Source organism: Molothrus aeneus, chromosome 11 (genome assembly GCF_037042795.1).
Source record: "Molothrus aeneus isolate 106 chromosome 11, BPBGC_Maene_1.0, whole genome shotgun sequence".
Lineage (NCBI taxonomy): Eukaryota > Metazoa > Chordata > Aves > Passeriformes > Icteridae > Molothrus > Molothrus aeneus.
Window position 1 is genome coordinate 1,717,044 of NC_089656.1, and position 26,907 is coordinate 1,743,950.

The window sequence follows — 26,907 nt, forward strand, 5'->3', positions numbered from 1 at the left end:
GCAGTCTGGATTCATGTTTATTGAAGCCAGTAATTAAAGACGTCCTCATTTTGCCAGCACTAGAAAGCAAGGTTCCACATGACTGCATACTGCACCTGGTTAAAGCCATACAAGTGGACTAAGGTTTGTTTCATACATTTGCAGTCCTAATTGTAAGTTGGAAGAAAAACCAATAAACTTAGTATACAGGACAGTGAACTTTCATTTACAGCATGTATATTGTTAAGTTCACGATGTACAGAGCAGTCACTTTCAACGTAGTTAAATTAAATAAAATATGAAATTCTGTTCAGTTTAAACAGTTTTGTTTTGTTTTTTTAATGCCAATAAAAAAAAGTGCAAACTTAAAATCAAGCAGCATAACCACAGCATTTTTATGGAGGGCCAATCTTTAAAGTTTTCTATTTGCTTCAAGTTGAATGCTTTCATTTCTTGTTTTCTTAGTTTAAACATGAACAGTAGATGCAGTCACTATAATGCATATAAATATAGGCATATAATAGTTTAAACAGTCTACCATACAAGTGTATCTGCAAAGAAAACGAAGTTTCACTTGAAAATGTAAAGGCTGTTTGCATTTGGCCTTTGGTTCCAATGCTTGAAGACACCAGAATAACAAGTGTGCAGCTCACCAAAGCCAGCAGACTTTGGCACCCACAGGATGCTACATTACTTACACCTCTCTTTAGTAAACTAGGAGCATTCACTTGCAATTAGAAACTGGAAATCTGTCCCTGTTTTGTCTTTCTTCAAAGCTGGTAAGTTATGACACAGTAACAGTTTTGATCAGTTTTAGTATACTCAACATTTTTATACATATGGAAAATACTTCCATTGTAAGTTTTAGCCATATTGCTAGAAAAGTGCTTATCAGGTTAGATGACAAAAAAAGGCAGTTTCAGACTGAGGTTTTCAAACTATGCCATTACAATCACACACTTTAGTTTTCTTGTCCAATTTTTGATGGTTTAGTCTCCAATCTCACTTCTCAATGTCAGAAGGACAGTGTGTAACTACTTCTGGTGTGGTAATTTGCAACTGGCACCCATTACACCAGAAAGTGCATCCACATCACCATCAGCCAGCCACAGTCTTAGTCTAACTGTTATCTAGACAACTGTATAACTTCAGGTCATACCATTTCTTAAAAAAGTAAAAAAAAAACCCAAAACAAAAACAAAAACCAAAAGCAAAAATAGAGTATTTTCAACAAAAAAACTGGCACAAGTAACATACTCATGATAATGTTTGTCAAAGAGGCAAGTAAATACTCTTAGCTTTCTAGATGTCTAGACAGACTCACAGGAACAGCTTCTTGCTGTAACAGGAGTTGAGGTTAACACCCAGCACTGTGTTAGTGGTCAGTCTAATTCTTATCTTAAAGTAACAATATCTATTAGGGAAGTTATATCCAGACATCAGATTTAGTACAACAAGTTCATATTAATAAAAAGTAAACTCTGTATAATTCAAATTGTGGTTTTTCCCTTCAGCATTAAGAGCACAGAATATGCTTGGTATTTTTAATTTCTGGTAGTGTGTCCATGTAAAACAAGCATACTGTGTACAAAATCAAAGTGCCATTTCAGTAATCACTGCAGCTGTGTTTGTTTGTACAGAATGAGGGTTTATGTGACCATGGACAGGGCTCCCTTAGAGCAACGGGGACAACCACAACCCATCTTTTCAAATGAAATGCTACATGAAAGAAAACACAAAACAACTTCTTCAGGATGTCCATCGTGTACACATTCATACTTTTTAGGTTACCTTCAGAATTGGAGTTGGCTGCACCTGCAGCAGATGTGGTTGGAACTAGGGCCTTGAAAGTTTTTTTTAAAAACCTCCATAGGTGTAAGGCAGGAATCCATTTTAGCTTGGTAGCTAATATTTAGTTACAAAAAAGTAAGAAAGAAAAATACTGAGAGTGTTCTGTAGCACATTTCATTATGGGAAAATGATCTGTCACCCACCATTCTTCATAGGCCAGCCTCTTGGCATAAAAAAGGCAGAAGCTATCAGAAAACAGGATTTAAAATTAAATACAAATTGCCAAACTACTGTTTTTCAAATAAAACCAAACAGTGACTGTTTGTACTACAGTGCACAATAAGTTCAAGCACCTTCTAAAGACACATCACATACTGTGCCAGGCACTTGGAGCTAAACAAGTTTAGTTTCTCCCTTTGTCAGCTACACCAGAAAGGGCATCCACACTCTTAAGACTTCTTTAAAAACTAAAACAAGATTTATAACAAGAATAAATTCCCATGGTTCTTAGTGTTTGGCCTGGAATTCTCCAATGTAAAGTAGTCTTTTAAAAACAGTGACTATTTACCCCCTGTGAAACACAGGATTTGACAACATTGCTCCTCTCCAGTCAATCCAACATTCTGGTTTCTCGCTGTCCCAAATCCGTTTCCCCTTTCAGGGCTCCATTCCCCACCTTGGCTTCTTTCCCCCAGTTAATGCTGCTCCACCACCACCACTCCAAGAATATAATGCATTGCAAACATACAAGTAGCCAATTCCAGAAACTCTGAAAGAGGGTTTCAGTTCTCTTCCTTGCCTCGTGTGCAGTCAGTAGTACTTTTAAGAGAATTCTCCATTTTGCTTCTCTGTGTTCTTCACAACAGGAAATGCAGCTGCACCTGCTTTACCTCCAAACCAAAAGAATTGCCCTATATAAACTCTAAATGGTTATCTTATACAGAGGGATTTTATATGCAAACTTCCTGAATGTGCACTTTTTACTGGGACAAGGCAATGATGTAGTAAGCTCATTTCCCCTGCCCCGAGAAAACTGATAGCATCTGCCATAGCAGAAAATTCCTGGTCTTATCAGATCACTATACATAGTTATTTGGTCATTTACATCTGCATTGTTCTGCCCATCAAGCCTCGTTCTCTGTTGGAGGAGAGTTTGTTGTTACCATGGGGTCAGGCTTGCGAGTGATCCTGTCCAGCTCCTCCTGAGCATTTGCCAAAACTGTCTTTTGTCCTGGAGAGAAAAAGAACACAAAGCAAATGAGTTTCAATGAAATGTTTTAACCAAGAAGCACAAGTGTTCAATAAATCACCTTTAGATAACAATATATTATTTATTTCTCATTATTTTGCCACTTTCCCAAGGCCACAGAGCCTGGCACAATGTAGGGTATTTTTTGTGTAAAGACTGATACTCAGGTTTGATTCACTTTAAAGAGATGAAAAGCTGAACTACACACCAGGAAAAAGCACAACACTCCCAGGGATATGTTTATAGCAACTAACATTTCAAAATAACTATATTTAGAATCTTCCATAAAAATCAACCACACACAATTCTACTATTGGCATTGATAGCAAGGACTTTATTTAAACCCAACTTTTAAGCACAAGGTATGTAGGACACTTGCTGAAAAAGAAATCCCATTTATTTGGTTGCACTTGTACCTACTGCATTTGAATATGAAATAAGTAACAGGAAGAACTCTGATATCTGCAGACAACACTTCCCTTCAAAAGGGGACAGGAATTGTGTACTCATGTAATATCTCCAAGCAGGCATTTCAAAGCACTTCTTCAATTGGAACCAGACACACTGAAGTATTTCATGGGAAGGCATATCTTACATTTCTATATTAGACTCAAAACTTTTAAACAATTCCCTAATTGAACCATCAGCTTACTTCAGTGTTCCTGAAAATTATAAACCCACAGACAAATTCATCACCAAAATTGGAACAATATATCCTAATGCATGGAGCATACAACCATTTAAGATTAAAAAGCTATATTTTTAGACAAAAAGTAGATTATATAACCATGTACAGCTCCCTTACATAGCCAAAGAATTTAACAAGCATCTGTTTTCCAGCTCAAATGTGTGTGAAATATTAGGTGGATTTTTTCCAGGGTACATGCTGAAAACATTAAGAAGGCAAGATTTGACTGGTAGAGATTCAAGTGTTTTTTTCCAAAGTACAAAGACATAACCAAGTTAAAAGGTTACCTTTAATCACTAGAAAGGTTTTATAAGCCACAGCACTCTACACAGTATCTACTCAAAGTAGGAGTATTTAAGCAAAATTTAGGAGTTAGTACATTAATTAATGCACTGTAACAGAACTTAAAATACAAAACACTTCATGTGTAGATTAATGGCACCTGGGAGCTAAAAAAGCCTAAACCCTAAAACAATAAAGGCCACACAAAATCCTCACTTAAACAAGAGCAGATCTAAACAAAAACCATGACTTTGTTTTTTATGCTGGATGAACTGGCTCCTTGGGGCTCCAACATAACCCCAAGCAGTGTCCTGCAAATACCTCATGTGGGCAGGAAGAACTCTCCCAATGCAGGGGAACATACCTCCCTTTCCTACCACAGGGAGCACCTTCCAAAGGAGAAGAAATACAGGGAGCAGTTTTTAAGAAAATAAGAGTTTCCCCTCAATTATGAATGAGAGTGACACTTGCTTTCATTTCCCTATAAATTTCAAGGAGTGATTCAGTGAGATGTGTTCTGGACAATTCCATGCCCCCAGTTCTGTACAATTCCCCATGCTAGAACAGAGTGAGAGCAGGGAACCTGAGTTCTTTATCCTCTGTACAGGAATAGAGAGGGAAGGCAGCCTTAGAATTTGCAAGAATCTTCTTGTGAATATAAATGAAATAACTGTGTGGCTATAGAAGTTCATATGCAGAAAAATAATCCACCACAGAAATAACCAATTGAAGTGTTTTGAAATATCATGGTCTAGACATTAAAGAGTCCAGAAACAAAGGCAAACAAGAAGCATGGCATAGCAGGACAAATGGACATGACACTGCCCAGAAGAGAGATTTTTCTCAGGTAAGAGCTGCCACAGTAGAAACCAATCCATCAATGAGGCTGACCAGTATTGTGAGACCCACATTGTCACTCATGCTGGGACAGAATCTCAACATTTCAACCTCAGGCTGTTCCTAGCTATGAGAGAAACAGATGGTCTCTTTAAAGCTAAATATTTTTGTCATCAACCTTCTGAAAACATCAGGCTCTTTAAACAGTTGAGACATTTGAAATGCTTACAAAGATAATTTTAGCACAGAGATCATTTACAGATTGCACAGAGGATGCTGCTGGAAATAATGCTTTCTCCAGGATGTTCTGATGTTCTGCTCTACTCTTCCACCAAGGAACAGGAGGAAGAGTAGAGTCTTCTGCTCTCACCAGCACCAGGTACCTCACAAACCCAACAAGAGGGAGCAGCATGAGGAGCCCTTACCTGCTCAGCACAGTTGAATCTTACACTGGTTCACACAAGGTGTGAGCACAGCAGGTGCCAAGGACAGGCACCTTCTCCTGTGAGTGAAAGCCAGCTGTTCTGTTCCCAAAGCCAGGAAAGGAATAGGAGCTGCCAGCTCAATGTAGCCAAGAAAAGCCAAGCTTGAGATCATTCAGGAGAAGCACTTCCACCCAAGCAAGAGAACTGCTGCAGCAGGCACTACAGCAAGGGAGACCTGCAGAGCTCAGTACAATATTCTGATCATTGGGTTCAGGACAAAAATAAGCCAATGATGGGAACTAATGAAGAAACTAGTGGGGAAAACAGAGCTCAGCCTCTAGCAGGAGACCAGAACTTTCTAATTTAGCCTATCAAAATCAAAGTTAAGGAAGGATGTATGATTGCTGTCTTTACATGTTTCAGGACAGAAATTATCTATTCCAATTAGAAGTTAATGCTGACACAAGGAAAAAAAATAACAAAAAAGCTTGTTATCTTTGAAAGTCCTGGAAGGAATAGTGTTCTAGAAGACTTCTAGAGTACAGCCCATTATAGACAAGTTTAGCAGTTCTCCCAGAAAATGCAGTTATGTTTTAGGTGTTTAGAACAGCCTACAAGCCCAACAAGCAACAGGGTCTGTCCTGACAGGTTCTGCCAAGCCACCCACATTTCTATGACAGGATAACAGGTCCTGTGCAGAAGGGAGAAGTGGTTGATATCACATCTCACATCATCCTCACAGAAATAAACTTTAAAAGAAAAGCCTTGATATTTCAGAGAAAATGAATGGATTTTAATTAATAAAATTACCCATTAATTATTCATAGCACTGGTCAGTACTTTTATTCAGCCATCTACTGTGGCTTGCTGTTGAAGAGAGCAGATATGTAGGAAAGTGTGCCTGAAGAGACAACAATTGATTTGGAAAGATAGGATTGGGGGGAAAAGTCATTTACATAAATTCCCAAAGGAATGCATGATGATAGAATGGAAAACAATGATTAAGCAAACACACAAGCTTTTGAGACACTGAATCTGATACAGACTAGAAACCCTACTTCCAGGAGACATAAAATGTATTAAACTGGCTGAATTGTTATAGAAGATCCTGCTCAGTGCCACAGAGCTGAACTCAAAGCTGTGTCCCCCTGAGAGATGTGAACAGAACACATCTCTAGCACAGATCAGCTCACCCCTTCTCAGGGCAGGCAGGGCCTTGTCTGCCAGCCCCAGCTGTTTCTGAGCACAAAGCAAACAGGGTGAGCAGAGAGCCAGGGGGACAGAACTGTCACAGCCAGACAACATGGCCTGCACACACATCTGTTCTTGCAGCCCACACACAAGCCACAGGCCAAGGGGAACAGCTTCCAAACCCAAACACTGCTGCAAACACAAAGAGGCTACTCTGAGCTCCACTGCCACCCAAACAAGACCAAGAGTACTGGGGTTCAGAAAGACTGGGCAAAGGAAAAAATAACTGAGAAATTAGTACTGGAATAGGCTTCCTGGAGAGGTGGCATTACAGCTTTTATTTCTGAGTTTGATTTTTAATCACTAGCCAGGTACTCCCCAACTGACTTACTTCAGGTAGAAAGCATGGGTGAAATAACACCTAAAAATAATTCCAGTTCTATCTCTACAAAATTTATTTTGACTTTGTGAGTAAAACATGAGGCTGCATTTGATGAAGCAGGGGACATCTTTCAGTGTTTAACTGAAGAGGGGATTCTGGATTATGAAAGAATTAGTTCAGTGTTTTTATAACCTGGAAACAATATTATTATGGAAATAATATAATACAAATCCCTTTTGTTATCTTCATCATAATTAAATTTAATAAAGACAAAATTACAGGATTCATCATGCTGAAACAAAACCCCCAGAAATCACACCTGACTTGCTGTAAGTCCAATCCTAGGCATTTCTGAACTTTTAGAACATGAAATGTCATATATAAATCTTCCCAGTTAAAAAGAAATTTTAAAATACCCAGACTCCAACTGCCTTGGCTCTCTGACTGACAGAACCATCAGTGTGGCTGGGAGCAGATATTTCTCATTTCCAGTTCAGAAAGCCTTATTTTGCCCTCTCAGCTGTGGGTTTGAGGAACTGTGGGTTTGGCATCACCATTAACACCCACAAGATTGCACAAGCTTGGGATCAGAAGGAGTGCATCTATCAATAATTTAATAGGAAAAGAATTCTGGAAGGAAAGCTCCTGAACATTCAGTGTGATGGGAATGCCAGTATTGAACAGAAACAGAATCAAAGCAGTAAATTCCATCTGTCAGGTGGACAATGTATTTTGCACCACCAAGGTCTGGGTACCAACCACTCTGCCAGGTTTCTTTCATTTTCACTGAACTGCTGCATTATTTATCAGCAAGGATCTCCCACAGTGCAGTCACAGCACACACACAGAAGGCACCCATTTGTCAGTGTTACCAGCTGTGCTGGATTGCAATAAAATTCTAAATAATTAATGAGTGAACAACTTCAAGCTGTCACAAGCAGTGATTCATTTCAGCTTGAACTCTGGGGAGATTTCAATAGTTTCACTGCTAACTCCAGCCCAAACCCAAAGAACTGCATCTCCTTTGCAACAGTGAAGCATCAAGAAAAGAAAGGAAGGAATTCTGAAGTTGAAAAATAAATCAGCACTTCCAGCATAGGATCAAGACTCAAATGTCACTGAAATCCCAGCGGTGCAACTTCACTAAAGAATAAGAGAATTTAACAGAAGCCCTGGAGTTGTGATGTAGCAGTAGTTTAGTTCTTCTTTTAAAGACATTTTGTACTCTCATCTGTCAAGGTCCATCACTTTCCTGACCAGTGTAAGAGACACACCCAGGGACCAAGGAGCCAAATAAACAATTAAAAACAATTACCTGATTTCTTGGCTGTGCTTTGCACTCCTCCAGCACCAGGACTTCCAGGAGAGCCAGTCTTTTTGCTCAAGAGACTGTTAAAGAAACTAGCCAAGACTCCTTCACTTGCAGCATTATCTAAAGAAAAAAGCAAATATCCATTACACAGAACAGTGGGAGCTGGTAAATTATAACCTATTTTCACACAGATACAAATCTCTTGCCAATCAAGGAAATAAACCTCAGCTCTGAGAAAATCTGTCCTTTGTTCAGTTTGAATACCCCAGTCCTTTGCATACCTTGGCATAGGCAGAGATGGCTGAATGCACATTCCTGCTTTTCTGGAATGATGGGGGGGGTGTAATGAAATTTTAATCTAAATATTTGTACATTTTAAAGCTTTTAATAAATGTTAAAGCCAAGAGCAAGATTATTAAGTACAGACATAAAATTCAAAGACTAATAAGCCCATTAACAACTTGCACAGATGTTCTAGTACAGCCTTTCATGCCACACTGCTTTTAACAAATCCAAACTTGGCAATTCAGCAATGAGACAGGATCCAGAAGGGCATTTTAGCCCCTGGAAGCGAGGCATGGCCCTACAGTGCACAACAAAAAACATCACTGGCCCTGCAGACTTTCGTAATGCCCAGAGGGTAAAGAAGCCCCTCCATACCATGGAGCTGCATGTCAGGGAAAGATCTCATTTCCAAGTGCCTCCATCTGCCACAGCAAATGTCATTCCAGAGAGGGCTTAGCAGAACAGAGCTTGCTGTGGATTCCAGAATAAGTGATAGGAAGTATAAAACTATTCATAGTTTAGAGCAGTCTCCACCCTAATAATCCACCTGATTCATAATAAATGTATTGAGGCAATTTAAGGAAATTAGGATGCATTTGACCTCTGTCTGACTGCTTGGCAGTAACAGAACTCTATTCCAAGTCACACAAATGACCAGAAAAGAAAAACAATCCAAAGTTATGTCATAAATGCATTTCTGTTATTAAACTACCTATATAATTAGTGAGTAAGTACCCAAATCTTTCTACAGAAGAGGATTCATGTTAAGGGAAATAACACATGATAGAACAGTAAAATGCTCATTCATACTTTTAATATTTGGATCTGGTTTCTTAACTGATGTGATTGGTGAGGCACTGGGTACATTGGTGGGACCAGCTCTGCCTTGAGTCCTTGGGGATCCTGCAGGGCCTCTTGCAGGAGATTCCTTAAAAAGTCCAAATCACACACATCAGAAAAGAATTTCAAAGGATTAGTTATGTTAAGCAAGTTTAACATCACATACATTTTCAGCCTTTCTACTGCCACTGTAGTGATGCACACTGGAGAAAGAAAACAAACAAGCACCCCAAATATCAGTTATTTTGGGAATGTGCCACTACTACAGGAAAGGCTGAATCACAGCAGGAAATTTTCAGTTCAATAATCCAATGTTTCCACAGTGAATTCATAAGCAACATTTTAAAATATTGCCTCATTATTTATTTCCTTTCTGCGGTTTGCAGAGATTATGTAGGTTACATTTAAATATAAAAAATGGATCTCTGCAGGTTAGACTCATTCCCTTTTTCCCTTCAAGGAAACAAAACACCTCCTACTCTTTTCCTTGGATCTACTTACTGATGCTCTTGTAGGCGTTGCTGGCTGTTTGGCAAGGAATGACTGCAAAAACAACATATTAGCATATTAAATAGATTTGAAAGAATACAGAGGAATAAAATACAGTGAAGCTGAGTAACCATAAATTTACTTGATCTTTTTCCTGATATTTACAGGATTCCTCTTTGATATTTCCATCCTTCCCCACTCTGCCTCTAGAGGACTGACTGCAAGGAGTAAATAAGCTTTGGGCCTTTGTTTCACACAGCCAGCCCAGAACTCAAAGCCAAAATCACAGACACCCCAGTCTGTAACCTCCAGGACATTTATAATCCTGGATAGGGACGTATTGCTATATTTTTTAAACTACAGAGTAATAAAGAAAATAACAAATTACAGCATAGCCAAATTTGACACAATAAAGTCTTTCAAACCTCTGGCTGTAAGGAAACTGCAATGCTCAGATGTTAGGTTTTAAAAGTATTTCTATTTCACAGATCAATACAACTGTGTGGTGAAATACAAAGCCTCTTCTTCCTCTTCTCCTTTGACACGTACATTCTGTTTTCAGCATATCTTCCCTTCAACTTGCCAAGTTAAGTGACCACATTTCCTACTTGCATTTGTTAGAATAAAGTCTTACTTCACAATTACATCTGAATTTGCAAAGCTGAGAAACAGCCTACCTGGTGATTTAAATGAGGAATGAAAAACTAAAGGCAATATCAAGGGAGAAATTAAAGTGAAATCTTACATAGTAAGGACTTATATTCATTCTTCCATTCTTACCTGCTGCTTCATAAGAAATACTTGCTCATCTTCTGCTGCCAGCTCTTTATCATGGACTAACTGTTGAACAAAACATTTTGTTGTTATAAGTAAAAACTGAAATTATTGTAACTAGTTTTTATGCTTTGGTGATCAAAAGGGAAGAGAGAGAGGCAAATCTTTAAGACTACTGTTCCCTTTTTTTAAACTGTTCTTTCCCATTTAAAATAATAGTACCATTAAAGAAGTTGCCATTAAAAAATCGTGTAAAATAAAAAATATCGGAGTAGATGAACAGTGATGCCAGAACTGTCCTACAGAGATGAGCACTTGGTAAGTAGCCACAGTTTTCTTTTTAAGTTTGGAGATTGATCTCATCAGCATCTCTTTAATGAGCTGAGATGATCTTGCTTTGCCTTTGCATGGCAACCTCAAAGCCATGAGTACAAGTGGAAATGTCCTACAAGAGAATTCTCCATTTTCTGGGTGTGTTTCCACCCCATGCATGGAAAAATGGTAAATGTAAAAATAGCTATTCCTGGACTGCCTTTCATTCAATAAGGTGAATGGCTTCTGGGTTTGCTTGCAGTATTTTAAATAACTAATAAATGAAAGCCTGACATTTCACATATTTAGATTAAAAAAAAAGAGTTACATTTATATTTGGAGTTCCTCAATATTAACAGTCCTTAGCAGCCATTCGAGCAAACTCTACTTATTTGTTGGGGTACAGAAACAAATAACCCCTTTTTACCTTTCTTACAGGAGGTTTTACAATGAAATCCTCATATGCATCTTCTGGTTTTACTGTTGTGAAGTTTTCATGTAAAATGGCAATTTTCTTCTCATTGTCCCAACCAGCAGGTCTGAAAAGAAAATAAAGCTTTACTTTTTCTGCAACTTCTACAGAGAACATTTATTTACTGCCCTCTACTTAAGCAAGGCAATTTTCTTACAGATCAGCCCTATTACTCAGCTAAATTCCAAGGATACAAAACCAGGAGTGATATAGTCTGAGTCAAGTAATATGCACTAAGTTGCTGTTTAAATTTGGGATTCCACAAGACTTGCATACTAAGTTTTTGAACAACATACCATTTAATTTACTTTTATATCCAGGTTACATGCAGTGCAGTGCTAAATAAACCCCCCCTGGCACCATGCTGCTTGTCCCAGTGACTCACATAAAAACTGCATCCTTCTCTACCACTAAGGCAGGCGTGGTAAACTGGAAACCGTAGGTTTTATGTACAATGTACTTATACAACAGGTCAAGGTTCTTCTCCTCCTTAACTGATGTATAAATCAAGGCAGCCCCATCTGGGCTTCTGGCTAAGGAAAATTAGGTAATATACAGTTTCTAAATTACAACGAGAATTTCAAAACAGGAATTAATAGATTTATAGCTACTAACTAGGCAAAACTAGAGACATTAAGTATACAGGACTGAAGGGGATATAACAGGGCAAGGCTCGTGGCACTTTTCAGTGACATACACAGAAATTATCCATCCTCCCAGGTTTACATGGAAACTGAGTCCTACTTCACTTGGAAAAAGTCAAAAGCTTAATACACACATGAGATCTCAGGCTTACATGGAAATTGCAATTTCTGAGGGGAAAACCAAGAAAGAACATTTCACAAAATGTAAGGCAAACCCTTTGTAAAAGAACAAAAGGTCTAAGTCCCATGCACAACTTAAAAACTATAAATATTTTATACATCTGTCAACGTTTTCAAAAAACCAAACTATATACATACTTACCTAAGGTTAGGTATGTGTAGCATATACCCTAACCAATAACTAAATACCAAGCCACCTTGCAGAGCAATTTCTTGGACAAATGTAATGTGCAATTCAACAGGAAAACATCTCTTCTTGCCTGCACATTAGAGGCAATGTCCTCAGCACAGAAAAGGATACACTGTAAGCAGAATCTGCGGATGTGTGACTGAATGAAGTCAAAGTGTTCTTCCCTGTAGTCGTGCTCCTTCTCCAGGACGCTCACTGCATCACACTGGGAGAGGCAGGTAAACAAACCAGAAATTCAGGCATTTAACCCCAGCACGTCTTAAAACACCTCCCTTAATCTTACACACTCCCATCACATTTACTTTGAGCCTCTGGTTCTAAAATAGCGCTGATAAATCAAACCCTAAAGTAATTAAATATAATTGATAAAGTTATTACTATTCCATCAAAGCAAAAATTGATGTCGATGGCAGAAGCTCACTTGTAGAACAAACCCCTCCACTGTTAATCCAGAATTCATCCTGCATGTCTGCAGAAAGCCTGTCTTTACCAGAGCAGCAATGAAAGGCAGCAGAGCAGCAAAGAGAAGCAGAGCCTCACTTTAGTGCACACCACGAGCACGGGAACGCCCAGGTTGTGAGTCAGCACGTTGTCTCCGAGGGGAAGGGACACGTGTTCGTCCTCCTGGCCAGACGAGGGGCCTCTCCTCTGTGGCGATCCTTGGTAACCTTCTTCAGGTTCTACATACTCCTGAAACTCCTTCATGACTATTAAAAGAGAGAGATTCTTAGGCTGCAACAAAGGAACTAGCTCTTTTTAAACCATAATTAATCTACAACTAACTAGAAATCTCAAGGTTTTTTTCTTTTAAATTTTTATACTACATGAGAACTGAATGCAAGTTAAGCCTCGTTGCCCTTTCCAACAGCACAATACTCCTCCACCAAAACTTACTGGAAGCTAAATCAAGTGGGATCTGGAGTCATTATAAATAATTACAATTATTTGCAAAAATGTGTATTCCCAAACGTTTCATTATAGGGCAGTTGACAACAGAAAACATAAATGTGGTCTAGCAACAGAGCCTACACCCTGCAATTTGTACCTACTGTGGAATAAAGCATGGTGAAAATATAAATGTACACAGAAAACACCAACCTGAAACAGCCACTTTTCCTTATGAACAATTACTTTAGTTCCTATTACTCTGCATTTCTGTTGCAGGCATCCAGTGCTAGAAATATAAAACCTATCTGCATAAACACAGACTACTCAAGAGCATCTGCAGGCTACCTGAAGAGACTCAGCTGCATTCTGGAAAACTACAGTGGGGTCCAGAGGAAACTCGATGCTTTTTATGGATTAGTATTTTAATTTTATTGCAACAGTATTTATGGCAATAGTATTAAGGCCATTTTGGAAATGCTCTGTGAACCCACACATGCTTTATCAAATGTGGGCTGCAATCTACACTTTAATGTCTTTTATTCAAGATCAAAGCCACAGACCAGCTAAATCTGTGTCCTGGGTGTGGCTGCTCCAGGCACTCACTGCCCCGAGGCCCTGGGCTCTCCTCCTCCTCACTCAGCCATAAGGAACCCTCAGGAAAGAGCCAAGCAAACTCCATGATCCCATAAGGGTTCCTTCATTTTAGAAACAGTGGGAGCAGAGTGACTGTAGGGACAGTCAGGAAAACTCCTTAGAAAAGCCACCAGTGTCCAGCCCAGCCACACAGAGAGGCTGCTCAGAAGACCCTCTGGACCAGGGAAGGAACTGCAATGAGCCTCTTGAGCTTTAGGAAGTGGCAAAACCTCAGGGAAGCTTCTTATACAAGCCTTGCAAAAAGAAGTCATGGTACCTCTTCAAAACAGGAACCATTCCTGCAATGGCATGGGTGTGTGGAAGGAAGAACAAATCAGAGAACTTCTGTTTAAAGCTGCACAATCTACAATGTTTAGCTGAAATATAAAATTGTGTGATTCTTGTGGAAGAGAACTCCATTCCAGAGAAAAGCCTAGAAACCCCAAACTAAATACAGACCATAAGACTTCCAATCACAAATTCAATATATGCCAGGGTGCAAGGAAATACAAACAAATGAAAATGTTCGCATCCTTTTAACATGGGGAGACAGTGCCTTCTTGTGGAGAAGAAACAGCAGTGCTCCAAAGGATGCTCTCTCCAGGACTGTTTCTTAGTCAGCTACAGTAAATCAAAATTCCATCATGCATTCTGCACATTCCACGTGTTTATTATCTCATCAAAAGCATTTAACTAGAAAAGGAGTTTTTTGAAGTGCCACTTTCCTTTATTAGCTTTCCCATTACTATTTACTTTTGAGGCCAAGTGTATTAGAGCAGTTCAGATGAGTCTCTCTGACTTAATCACACAGAAAAGACTATTTGACAATACAGCTCTCAATTTACCATAGCATGATAATCAGACAGGATTCCTTTCCTGGGTTTTGTTCATATCAAAGCAAAATAATCTTTTCTTTACTGAGCATAAACCCCTTCATATTTGGGGAAAAAGGCCTCTCCTGAAAAGAATAACAGTCAACAACATGAGAAAACACAAGATGCTCTAAGAATTTTAGAAATGTAAGTAAGAGCAAATGCAACATGGAAATTTCAGAAGTCTGATGGTTTCAACCTCATGAATTTCTGCTGAATGGGAATGAAGGGCATAATCCCAAGAGCCACAGCTCCCAGCCCCACCTCTGCCCAGGAGCCAGCAGGACCCAGCAGCAGCACCAAGGCCACACCTCACACACAGAGGGAGAAGCCCCCTCCACGCCCTGCCCGTGGAGCTGAGCTCTGTGTGCATTCCCAGGGATGCACCTGGCCTGGCATTAACCCTGCCAGCCATGGAGCAATGGGACACAACACTGGGGCCAACAGGGGCAGCTCTGAGCAAACAGCTGCTGAGTGAACAGAAGGCGCCAGCCAGAGCAGGAACCCTGAGCACACAGACAGCACCTCAAGTCAGGCACAAGTGGGAGTTCCTGACAGCAACAGGCTCTTCAACACTGCTCCAGGCTTCCACTCAACCCCCATTCCCTTCTGAACTTAGTCCTAAGAAATCCAAGTGAACCTGAACCCCAGGCACTGTTGGATGCCCCGATGAACAAACTGCACTCTCACAAAGTAATAAAGCAGCTCACTGCAGTTCAAATTTTCTTTGACACACAGCAATTTCATACTTTTTCTTACCTCCCACAGCTATGTCTCATTTGAGCTCTATTCTCAGGCTTTTGATGGACATAAAGTTGTGCATCCAAACAGCTCATAAAATCTTTTATTTTTCCATTTTTTCTAATGAGCCATGAATATTAGCTCCTCCCCATAGTTCTAATTGAGGAATCATCTTCTATATGGTATGGAAAACAACCATTTTCTTTATTAAGAAATAGTGAAAATTACTTTAGTTTAAGGTTTTTCAACAGGAAATACCCCTAAGATGATGCACATACAATAGGAAGCCAGAAAAATAACAGTTCCTCTGGAAATCTGTAAAATTCTGCCACCCCTCACTAAGGTTGAGTACTCAGAATGGCCTATTATGTTAATAAAATTCTCACCAGGTGATGATGTGCCATTGAAATCCCAGCTCCACTACAGAGTGCTCATTTATTTACCAAACTTGTGGCTCTTTATAGAGTTTTGCATTGAACACAGCAAATGAAAGCGAGCTTCCAGCAAAATGTTTTGTTGCTGTTGTTCACACAAGGCACTGCAAGGTAACTCCACCAAAAACTGCTGCATCACTCAGGACATGCATTCACTAGAAGCATCACTGAGACAGCAATCCACAATTATTAGCTTTGGTTGTTCCAGTAACAGTAATCTGCTCAGGCTTGGAGTGCTCTTCAACTGCAATGTGGAAATGCAGGCAAATGCTGCAACTTAATGGATAAAGCCCAAAGGCCCTGAAGAGCAAAATGAGAAAAATGAAGAATGTTTTTCTGAGACAATCATTCCATATTTACACTCTTCAAAGTTTCACAATCACTTTTAGCTTTTTTTGTGCCCTATCTTTACTGATCATTAAAAATTTTAGTCTTGTGAAAAGAATTTCTAGACAAAAGATACCTGGATAAACTATTTTTAAAAAATCTTTTAGCTTAAGAAATCTTTCAGCTCTATGTCAAATCAGAAAAGCAAAAAGGTAGACAATCTAAAACTAATTCAGCTTGAATAGGACAAAACATGTTATTTTGTTTCTATTCTTTAGCTTCAAACAGCCCAGAGGTCATTGGTGTAATTGCCACTTTACCAGTACACCTCCTTTCTGCAGGTCTTGATTGCTGACAGCCACCTTATCTGCTCTGCTGTCTTAAAAAGGGAGGCAATATCCCTGAAATAATTATTCAAATATGTGTTATTCAAATAATGAATTACCACAACTGAGCCTGAATTAAATGGACATAGTTGACATTATGTACCTGACTCCACATCAGCCAAGCTATTAGCAAGGAATAGGAGGAGCTCAGGGATGGAGTGAGTGCAGCAGGCACTGCTCTGGGCACATTCCCAAGAAGGCAGCCTTGGCCTCCACGTGTGTCCTGCTGCCCACTCTGGAAGCTCTTTAACTCCAGAGGGAAGCTTCTCACCCAGCCAGGCAAGCCAAGAGTCAGAATCTCAAGCAGCAAACACAGGAGCAAGGGCTGGGTGCAGAAAGGCCTCCCCAACCCTGCCAGCAGAGACAAGCAGTCCAAAGTCCAACTGCACTGACAAGGGTGAGCTAACAAAGCATCTCTGGAAACTCTGAGGACCTTAGCAAGGGAGAAGGAACAACCTTGCAGCACTTCCAGTGGATGCCATGGGGCAGGACTGGGCAGTGTTCCCCAGGGCTCCTGGTGCTGAGTGTGACAGCCAGGAAAGCACTGGGGACATTCAGCTGGGGATGGAGGAGCAGGATAAGGGAATACTCTGCTGGAGAAGTCAGGTGGTCTTATGCTGCAGGGGGCTTAAATTCAGCACATCCCATCACTCTGCACTCCATTTCTGTGTTTCAACTGTCCTCATGTGAACTTTATTATCCCAGTTTTTACATATTTGGGCTGTTGCAAGCCAGTGACTTCATTTTCTAAGTTGCAGCCTACCCCAGGAGGCGCAGGCAGCGGGATTTCAGTGAGGAGAGCTTTGCTGTGCAGCTTCAGGATGGGCAGCAGTCCCAAGGCAGTCACCAGGCACGTGGGCAGTACCCTGGCCAGTGCATTACCCTGACACAGTTACCATGGGCCCTTCCTCAGGAGGGGCTGCTAAGAGAATTACAGGACATGGTGGCCAAAGTTGTGAGCACAGAGCTGGCCCCAGGGACAGTCTGCAGAAGCCAGAGATGTGTCCAGGTGACACAAGGGTCCAGCACAAGGCCTGAGAACAGGAGATGGAAAACTGAAGACATCAAGGCCCTGTGTGCCACAGCTGAGCCAGGGGATGGCACAGGAGCCAGGCACGGGGAACTCAGCCCCTCCCTCATCTCCTCTCCCCTGACTCCAGGAGAGCTCAGAACAAACCAGGAGTTTCTATGACACTCTAGAATTCCCTGTCTAAGATACCACTATTGGAAAGCCTTCTAAGTTCCTCAGACAGGGCACCCAAGCTTTGCCATAGCTCCTTCACACACAGAGTGCACTCTGAAGCCAAGGCTGAAAAGCTTCTCCTTCCAAAAGGAAAATTTAAGTGCACAAACTCACCCTTTATTTGGACAGCCATAACATTTGCAGTGTCCCACAAATGTGCAAATTGTGTTAAGTGGTGGATTTTGAAACTAGAATTGCCTTTCCATTTCCCATTCCAAAAAATCTCTGACACACTTTTTTTCCTCCTAAAAACTCTCATATTTTGCTTTTTGTTTAAATGTAACCTGATGATCAAACCCGGGTGGTTTCAATCATTAAGTATAAACTGCAGCTGGTATGCTGTAGGTACAAGGCTTCTGGGAACATAATATTTAACATTCAGAAAGGATTATCAGCTATACAAATACACCTGAGTGGCCACAGGTCAAACAGATCACACTGCTCCCTGTGGTAGCTCAGGAACCTACCAGACCATATTTGCAAGGGTTCCACACTCCAGCAGAGAGAGCCACCAAGAGCAAAAGCAGCAAGCACAAAGGATCAGTCTGAATCTACTTCATCTGAAAGGACTGGAAGTTGCTAAGGTCTTTTCCACTAAAGAAATTTATTTTGGAGTAATTCAATATGAAAACAGAAAAAAAAAATCTCAAGAAACATTCAATGCTACTTTAGGAAAGCGCTGCAGGATCCAATACTGCAACAATGACTGCGTGCCAGGGCTAGATTCCATCCTGCCATGGATATGCCAGGAAAGAAGGTTAATTTATACAACATTCCTAAAGTCACAGGGTAGGAATGGTGTAGTGAGACACAATTAGCTGCACCAGGTTCACAGAAACCAGAACCAGTTCTGAGCCACCAGAAAAACAAGGGCAGAGAGACTTTCTGTAAGACAAGCACAGTATGGGAATGGGACCTGGCTGAGATATCACAGCAAAGCAGACAGCTCACTTCATCACTGAATTTTGTCACCATCTTTTAAAAACTCAATCTGTCATTTTATTATTTTTTTTAATTGCCCTTTTTAAAAATCAAATTATCAAAATCTCATTATTGCCCAGGATCTAGACCAATATTTCACCTGATGCTTTGTCAGCACAGCAAAACTAAGAAGAGTTGTTTTAAAGCCTAACACAGTATATTTGAATTAGTGTTGCAATCACAACTTAAGAGTAATTTTTATCCAATCCATTCTCAAAACACTGACCCAAAGAAATCCATCAAATGTTGTGAGAGCTAATTAAAAAACCAACAGCAATGTATGGATGCACAAAGACTTACACTTCTGCTCCATGTGCCTCATCTCTTCTGGAGGAATTTTCATCTTATCAATGTGTTCTTGCAAGACACTGGCCCATTTCTGTAAAGACTCCATAACAGTCCAAGGTCTAGACATATCTGCAACAAAGACCACGATGGTGTCCTGCAGGGATTCAGCAGAAACGGCGAACTTCAGCAGCCCTTTGTGGTACAGGTCTCCATCCAGGATCCAGACGTTGCAGCGAGTGTGATCTGAAAGGAAAAGGCACAGTTGGAAGCCAGCAGATGCCAGGGCTTGCTTTGCCAGGCTGGGAATGACCAGGTGAGAGCATCAGTGCTCAGCAGAAGGAGCAGAGCCAGCTACCAGCACACTGTGCCTGCTTATTTATAAGACAGTTCCTGTGTGAATGCCTATATTAGTCAGAAATGCTTTCATTTCTGGGTTCAGAACATTTTCCTTAAAAAAATAATTTCTGTTCTTGAGCTTTTAGTCAGGACAGCTGTCAGGACAGTTTTTAATCGCTGCACAACATTCCTGCATTAGAAACAAGCCCAGGGAACCCAGAACACAGGGGATATGTAAGTAAGGCCCAAAGGGGTGGCCCTGCCCCAGCCCAGCAGGGGATGAACGCTGCCCTCGGTGTCTCCCAGACACATAAGCTGGTTTCACACACTCAAGAAACTGCCCAGCAGAAATAAGCTGCAAACAAGATAGCAGCAATAAGCAGCTTAAGTTTCTAGCACAGGAGTGGGAGGAGCAAATACAGGATGAACTCCCCACCTTCCCAACAAGGTTGTGCCACCTGCTCTTAACTCACACTGACTTAACACCAGCTCCTTCTGCAGGCTCCTGACCAAATGAGCACTGGGGAAATGACCTGGTATTGCAGCTTTTGTGGTTCTTCCAGAAGTGTTTTTGAAAGTGGCAGGATGCTTCTTTGGAATGCAAGGCAGAGTAGAGGGGGATCAGCTGGGTCAGACAGCTGGCATTTTACCCCAAAACTGAACTCTTGGCAGGAGTATAAGAACTGAAAAAGAAGTTTCCTCCAGAAAGGATGTATCAGCATGAACAACCAATTCTTCCAAATTAAAAAAAAAAATAGAAAAAAAAAAGAGAGAAGGAGAGAGGGAACATTATCCTCAGAACTTCCTCCTGAAGAGGAACAACTTCATTGTTTCTATCTTCTAGATTCTTCTTAGTACCCCTCCCTAAGTATTCCCCATTTTACTACAGTTATCCAGAGGGATCAGTGAGTCTCTCTTGCACTACATACACAATATGTCACTTCTGAAACACAGAGATCTGCAAACCAGCCACTGCAGCACCCAGATTTTCAAAGCAACTCCTGAGCTTCATAATTACCCTGTCTCACTGTACTTCTGTGTCCTGAATCTTTCAGCTTCACAAAATAAATCCAGTTACTATGGCTATCATAACTTTATTCTGGGCAGGAATCCACCCCTCTTGACTGCAGAAAAAGGCAAAAGCTTGGCTAAGAAACCTGGAGGAAAAAAAGATGACAGATATATACATCCTACCTGTTTAACCAGGCCTTGGACAAAATGACTGAGCAGCCCAGTTTCAGACATCTCATCCAGGTGCTGTATGTGGCAGTCTACATTTAGCATTTGTTGTAAGTTCTGTTGGGCTGTCCTAAGACATTCCAACATCAGCCATCACACAAACAGGCCAACAGCCACGCTGTGAACTTACAGCTCCTCTCACTGCCAGCTGCACCCCTCAATTCACTCTACAGTGATCAGTGAGGGTAAGCCCTGTGGAGCTCAGAAATGCACAAATGAAATATCTGTGCAGGACTCTCTGCATCCTAGAACCATCCTGTGTACATGCCCTAAAGCAGCAGCTTCCCAGGAAATAAAACCCCGTGAGCTTTCTATGAGCTAACAGTTATTAATAGACAGGGACTGTGTGTATGTACAACTGTCTCCTTGGAGCATGAATGGAAGTTTTGAAAACCCAATGCAAATCTATCCACACTTCATGCAAGTTTACGGCTTTAAGCAGCACTGATGGATTCTCCTGTGGGGAATACGCTGCAGAAAAGACTCTCACACCTTGGCAAGTTAGAAAAATTAATAATATCCAAATTCACTGCTTCTAAGTCTTCTTTTAAAGCCAATATCTAAGGTTAAAGTTGTTTTGTTTGCTATGCACCTTTGTTCCCCTTATGGATTTAATTTTTGCTTAACATGTGGAATGCAGACTGGAACTAGAATACAGGAGGAACTACCACTCACAGTCAATCTGCTAGGAAGCCTTGCACTCACATTAAAATGTACTCGAGCAAAAAAAATGTAACATTGTATGTAAAGGAAAGGTTTTGCTCCTTTCCAACAGGACAGAGGAATGTCTTGTGATTCACATTTGCTAAAACATAAAACATAAAAATACACCACTGGGTGCTCATAATGTGGCAAGGACTTGGTGGTAAATTCAGCTTTGTCAGCACCACATCAAGCTCATACTTAGTCATGAATGCTAACTGGGCCTTTCTTACTGGCCATGCCTATATACAAAAACAGAGCAAACAATTACCAGGTCCTGTTGGAAAAGCAGAAGCAACTTATCACAGGCTATTACAAAAGCTGCTAAAATCACATCTCTAAATCCTGTCAATATTCCGTTGTCCCTTTAGTCTTGAAAAAGATTTTCCAGCTTTGATGAATTTTATTGCACATGGTTGATTCTGTGAACTGCAACTACATCTGTATCTACTCAAAAGATATCAGTGGCAATCACATATCCCTTGCTCAAGCTGTGAAGAGAAGCAAAAAAGGAGAAAACTTTCAAGAAAACCATTTTAAAGATGTTGACCAAAAAAAAAAAAAAAAGACCATTTTCTCATTAGAAACTATTAGAAACTAGTGCAGCAGCAAGACTTGGCTCAATCTGGAACAACCAGTTCAGCTGGAATATGCATATGATATGGCTGAAGCCAGTCCAAACCTGAGGCAAAACCCAAGACTGCTTTGTTTTGTTACAGGCAAGAATGCAACCCCAGAATGGCTCCTCTTCCCTGCACACTGGGCACAGGAGAGGTGCATCTGTAGCCTGGCAGGTGAGAAATGTCCCTGTGGTGCTTGTGGCTCCAGCTGACACACAGAGCACAGAGCAGGCCATGCAGTCTGGCTCCCTGCTCTGCTCTACATCCCCACTGTAACTCTGCCCTGCAAGGGCCTCTGAAAGCTACTCTGGAAACACAGATCCTTTAGGAAAATTGTGCACAGCTTCTCTTCTATGTCCTATGAATTCAGATTCTCAGTCCTCAAAAGCAGACTAACCAGTAGAGACAAAAACCAGCTGTTCATCAGCAAGACAGGCAAAAAACTGAAATTTGCCACACTCCCTGAGAAATTCCACTAATGGAGGACTCTGGGGCCTGAGCTCCAGGATCAGTTACTGCTCAAAGCTAAGTTTGCAGGCAGTGCTATAAATGCTTTCATCCAGATGAACTACAGTGTCATGTATGCAGGAGCAGCCACATGCTCTAAGGATAATGTAGCTGGGGATTTAGGAGAATCCTCTCTCTCCCAGGATTGCTTCTCAGGTCTCTCCAAACCTCTTCTTGAGCAAATGCCTTGGTCTAGGCAGCATTTGGGATAGTGATAAAATATAACTTTAAAACAAAAAGGTATCTTTTTAGATACCTTTTTATTTTAAAGGAAAGAGACTTTTCAGACAGAGATTCAGTAGCAGACTTGGACTCTAAGTATCCTGAGCCCTGGGAACTGAAGCCCACAAGTCACACTGAGCAGTGACACCTGGCAGAGCTGGAGCAGCTGGGCAGAGCACAGTGCCCATGTGCCTCCACTGCCAGGAAACCAGCAGGGGACATGGAAAGCACACAGTCTGTGGGTACCTCTGTGAGCCACGGGGGCCTGCAGGCAGAGATACTCCCTGGACTTTCCTACAAACCAACAAGAATAATTTAATTGCTGAGCTGATCTTAAGGAGGAAAGTAACAGTAAACTAAGATTGCATCCAGCAATCCAGAAATATTCTACTTTAGATGTAGGAGCAGCCAGGTTCACACATCCCTTGAAGAGGAATGGGGAGGGGAGACCATGGCATGGGGAACAACAGAGATTTTCCCTAAGCTTTCCAAGGGGAAGTGGGAAGTAGATAATGAATGACTCAGCATTATGAGGAAAATATTTCTCCTGGACAGAGTAAACTTATCTGAAGAAGACTAAGACTAAGAGGGCAAATAAATCTTCTATCACCTGGGAAGGAAGCTGAGATCATCTCACTCCACTGCAGAGTTTCAGTTACCAGTGTTGACCTGGAACCCCTGGAAATCTTTGTGATCTGGTCTTGGTTAGGTTGGAGTCTAATAAAAAGCAGAGACCCTCAGAACCACTCATCTGCTCCTGAGCTCCTGAATGTGTACTCTGATGTTCTTTATGGCTCCCAGAATTGTGGGTCAATTATAAAGCCTTTGCTCCCCAATCTGGATCTGAGCATACATTCATCTGAAGCACACAGAGAGTTTAAAAACCAAATCCAAACCTGTCCTAGAGAAGAAAGAGTGTTATCTCTGCCTGCTGGGAGGTCCTGACGCACTTTGCTATTTATTTTGCTTGTGGATGACACTAATGAGACAGAAAGGAAAAAGGCACGTATTATTAGCTCCTAACACACCCATTAGAGGATGCATGAAGACCTGAATTGGCCAGCTGAGCCTGTAGTCAGTCAAAAAGATCTCTTTTTCCTGCTAGTGAGTTCTTATGACAGGCCTCTCCTAATCACTTCAAATACTTATCACTTTCAGCCACTCAGGAATAGCCCCAAAATATTTCCAGTGTAGGAATACACTTGAGGTTTGATAGATAACACCAGGAAAAATAGCACAGCAAACATTTTTCTGCTTGTAATAGCATCTCCTTTGAAGCTGCAATAGGCCTGGTGACACAGGCTGTCTCAGCCCTCCTAATCATAGGGGCTTTTTCCACCCTGAAGTGTTTATGCAGAACTAAAGCAGATTTTGCATGGTGGAAAAGCCCTTACAGCCAGAACCTGAAGAAGCACCTAAAATTACAACCCAAAAGATTTTTAGGAACTGCAAGGAGGCCCCTGGAAGATTTGGCAATGTACTCATCCTTTCATTGTGCCTAACAGTATCCAAAGGGAGCTTCCTGCCACGTGAGTGCAGGCCCAATCTCCATAACAACCACTCACATATGGCACTTAATCACTCCTGCAAGCCTTCAGTGCATCTCCAGTTTCAAAATACCATTATAGGATCTTCCTACTTGTTCCCAGGAACGGGCATGAACCACCACCACTGCTTCCCTCTTCTGAGCTCTGAAGGAGGTCATGAATAGGAAGACTTGCATTCCCCATTTTTACAGACAATCACCCCAAGGAGGCCAAGCAGCTTGCCCAAAATGAGATCAGCAGAAGCACATTTAGGAGCAAAGGTAACGAACTCACTCCCCATCTCCTCCTGTCCCCAACCTTCTCAAAAATATGAGTAATCTCATCATGAGGCCTGTTTTTAAATGGTCCCTTGGTGTAATCTCCCTCCATACAGTAGAGAGACCAGAGATCAGCAGCAGCAACAAAAAGACAAGGGGCAAAAAGCAAAGAGATCAGCTCCAGCTTGAGAAAAGTAAACACTAATTCTGACTTTAAGTTCTGTTCTTCACTCAGTCAACTAAAGCAAAACATCTGTTAGCGAACCAAAATTCCACACAGCCCCTATGAGAAACACCCTGTGCCCAGAAATCCATGCTGAGCATGAAATTCTCAGGGATGTATCTCTCCCTTTCTCAGGTCACACAGTAGCCACAGCAATGCCACTGCAGCTGCTACAAAGTCACCATCAGCAAAGGGACCTCCCCTAGCCCAGAAGGGATCCCCAGAGCTGCCCTGCCCCATACACAGGTCAGGCTCTCAGAGGGGCAGGAGGGAGAACAGACATGGACTGTAAAACCTTTCCCTCCACAAAAATGGACACAGCTCCAAAACTCCCAGCACCACCAGCTGAACCAGCTAGTGGGGCGTAGCCCAGAACACACTCATCAAACCACAATTATTAAAACAGCATGGCAGCTACTTAATTAAAGAGATTGCATTTGAAACAAACTTACCATCTCTGTCTTCATCATGAATATTCAGATACAAGTATTCCAGTCCTCTTCCTTTCTTGCCATGCTCTGCTCCCTGTATTTTAGCCATGAGTGTGGTTTTGCCTGAACCATCATCACCTGCCAGTAAGTTTGTAGAGGAAAAAAGACACCTTCAGAATTACATCTGACTTCACAGAAAAGATTTTTTCACAACTTGCTTAATTAATGAGAAACATCCTTGTACACTTCTGAATCACAGTTATTTGCTGTTCTCTTTCAAGTATTTCAGCTAAATCCAGTGGCTTATACCAGAACAATAAGAATGAAGAACTATCTTATTCTCTATTATTACTTAAAATAGGCTATAAATCTAACAGTGGAAATGAAAGAGAAAGCAGATCTATAAGCACAAGACAAGACCATAAATCAAATTACATAACCCAACTGTAACGAACCCATGTGTCAGTTTGCACCAATCGGTGTTTGAAATACACTTTGTTTCTATAAATAAAAAAGCAACAAACCAACACCCAACTGGTCACGCGTGTTACTTACCGAAAACAAGAATATTCTTGCCCGATGGCAATTTAGATCTGGACCGTGTGGAGACTTCGCTGAGGATGGAGGACCTGGGGAAGCAGCAGAGCGGCCGCGTTACCGGCTGTGACAGCACCATGAGCTCAGCACATCCGCACCCACAGCCGGCACATGCGGGCTGTGGACGAGCAGGGCTGTCACAGCCACAGGCCAACTGCACTCTGAAGCACCACAAGTGTGCCACCTTCTACACAAGAGCTTTTATGATTTCTAAACCATGGGCAGGGACATTTAAAGTTCTCCTCCCTTGCAAGAGGCCGCAATACTGCAGAACATTACTTTTCAACTAACTCTCATCACAATCGATTGATGTATTCGACATACGTCCTTCTGCCACGATAGGTATTTTTTAAAGCGTTCTTTAGAAATAAAAGCCAAAAACACACGAGATCGCCTTTGCCGGAGCCGGCCCCGCGGACGTCCCGCAGAGCCGCAGTCCCGGGCCCCGCTCCCCCGCTCTGCGTCACCCCCGTACTCCCGTCCCTGGGCCCGCGGGGTTCCCGTCACGCACGCCCGGGCCCCCCGGCGCTGTCCCCGGGCCCCGCCGCCGCCCGCGAGACCCAAGCGCGGCCCCGGCCGGCGGAGAGCCCGCGCTCCGCTTCAGCCCAGCGGAGCCCGGGCTCACCCGGCCGTGCAGGCCCCGGGCGGCCGCGGGCGCTCACCAGAGGTTCTGCCCCTCGTCCTCCTCGCCGGGCAGCTCGGCCCCGCCGGGCCCGTCCGGCCCCAGCAGCTTCTTCTCCGCCAGCACCGGCGCCATCTTGGAGCCGCCACAAAGAGTGACTTCACCGGGCCGCGAGGACCCCGCCCCGCCCCGCCCGCCCGCGCGCGCCGCCGGCCCCGCCGGCCCCCGCGCCCCGCGGCCGCCCCGCCGGCCCCGCGCGCGCCGCGCCCGCCCCGCGATCAGGCGGTGCCCGGGCAGCCCCGGCCGCGGCCCGCCCTGCGCGCGCCGGCCTGGGGCCGCCAGCGCCCCCTGCTGCCCGCGGGAGCGGCACCGCTCGGGAACCTCCGCCCGCACCCCGGCACCGCTCGGGAAATTCCTACTGCACGCCGACACCGCTCGGGAACCTCCGCCCGCACCCCGGCACTGCTCGGGAGCCTCCTCCCGCACCCC

The 26,907-nt window shown here is 42.3% G+C and overlaps 1 protein-coding gene across 1 annotated transcript; it reads right to left on the reverse strand.

The window, feature by feature from the left end:
- Positions 1 to 26,588, reverse strand: DYNC1LI2 (dynein cytoplasmic 1 light intermediate chain 2). Its single transcript, XM_066557323.1, has 13 exons — positions 26,459 to 26,588; positions 25,755 to 25,828; positions 25,221 to 25,337; positions 19,128 to 19,358; positions 12,863 to 13,029; positions 12,434 to 12,527; positions 11,694 to 11,829; positions 11,264 to 11,375; positions 10,531 to 10,590; positions 9,763 to 9,804; positions 9,232 to 9,349; positions 8,140 to 8,256; positions 1 to 3,001 (listed from the first exon to the last, which is right to left on the reverse strand). Exons 1-13 carry the CDS (start codon positions 26,551 to 26,553, stop codon positions 2,895 to 2,897), a joined length of 1,470 nt encoding a protein of 489 aa, XP_066413420.1. The 5' UTR covers positions 26,554 to 26,588; the 3' UTR covers positions 1 to 2,894.
- Between the last annotated feature and the right edge of the window lie 319 nt (positions 26,589 to 26,907).

Excerpts from the sequence above, each read along its gene's own strand:
- DYNC1LI2 (XM_066557323.1), bottom strand. The coding sequence starts at position 26,553 with ATGGCGCCGGTGCTGGCGGAGAAGAAGCTGCTGGGGCCGGACGGGCCC. Across the intron at positions 25,829-26,458 it reads GACGAGGGGCAGAACCTCTG|GTCCTCCATCCTCAGCGAAG; the intron begins GTGAGCGCCCGC and ends CTGCTTCCCCAG. Across the intron at positions 11,376-11,693 it reads GAGAAGGATGCAGTTTTTAT|ACCTGCTGGTTGGGACAATG; the intron begins GTGAGTCACTGG and ends TTTTCTTTTCAG.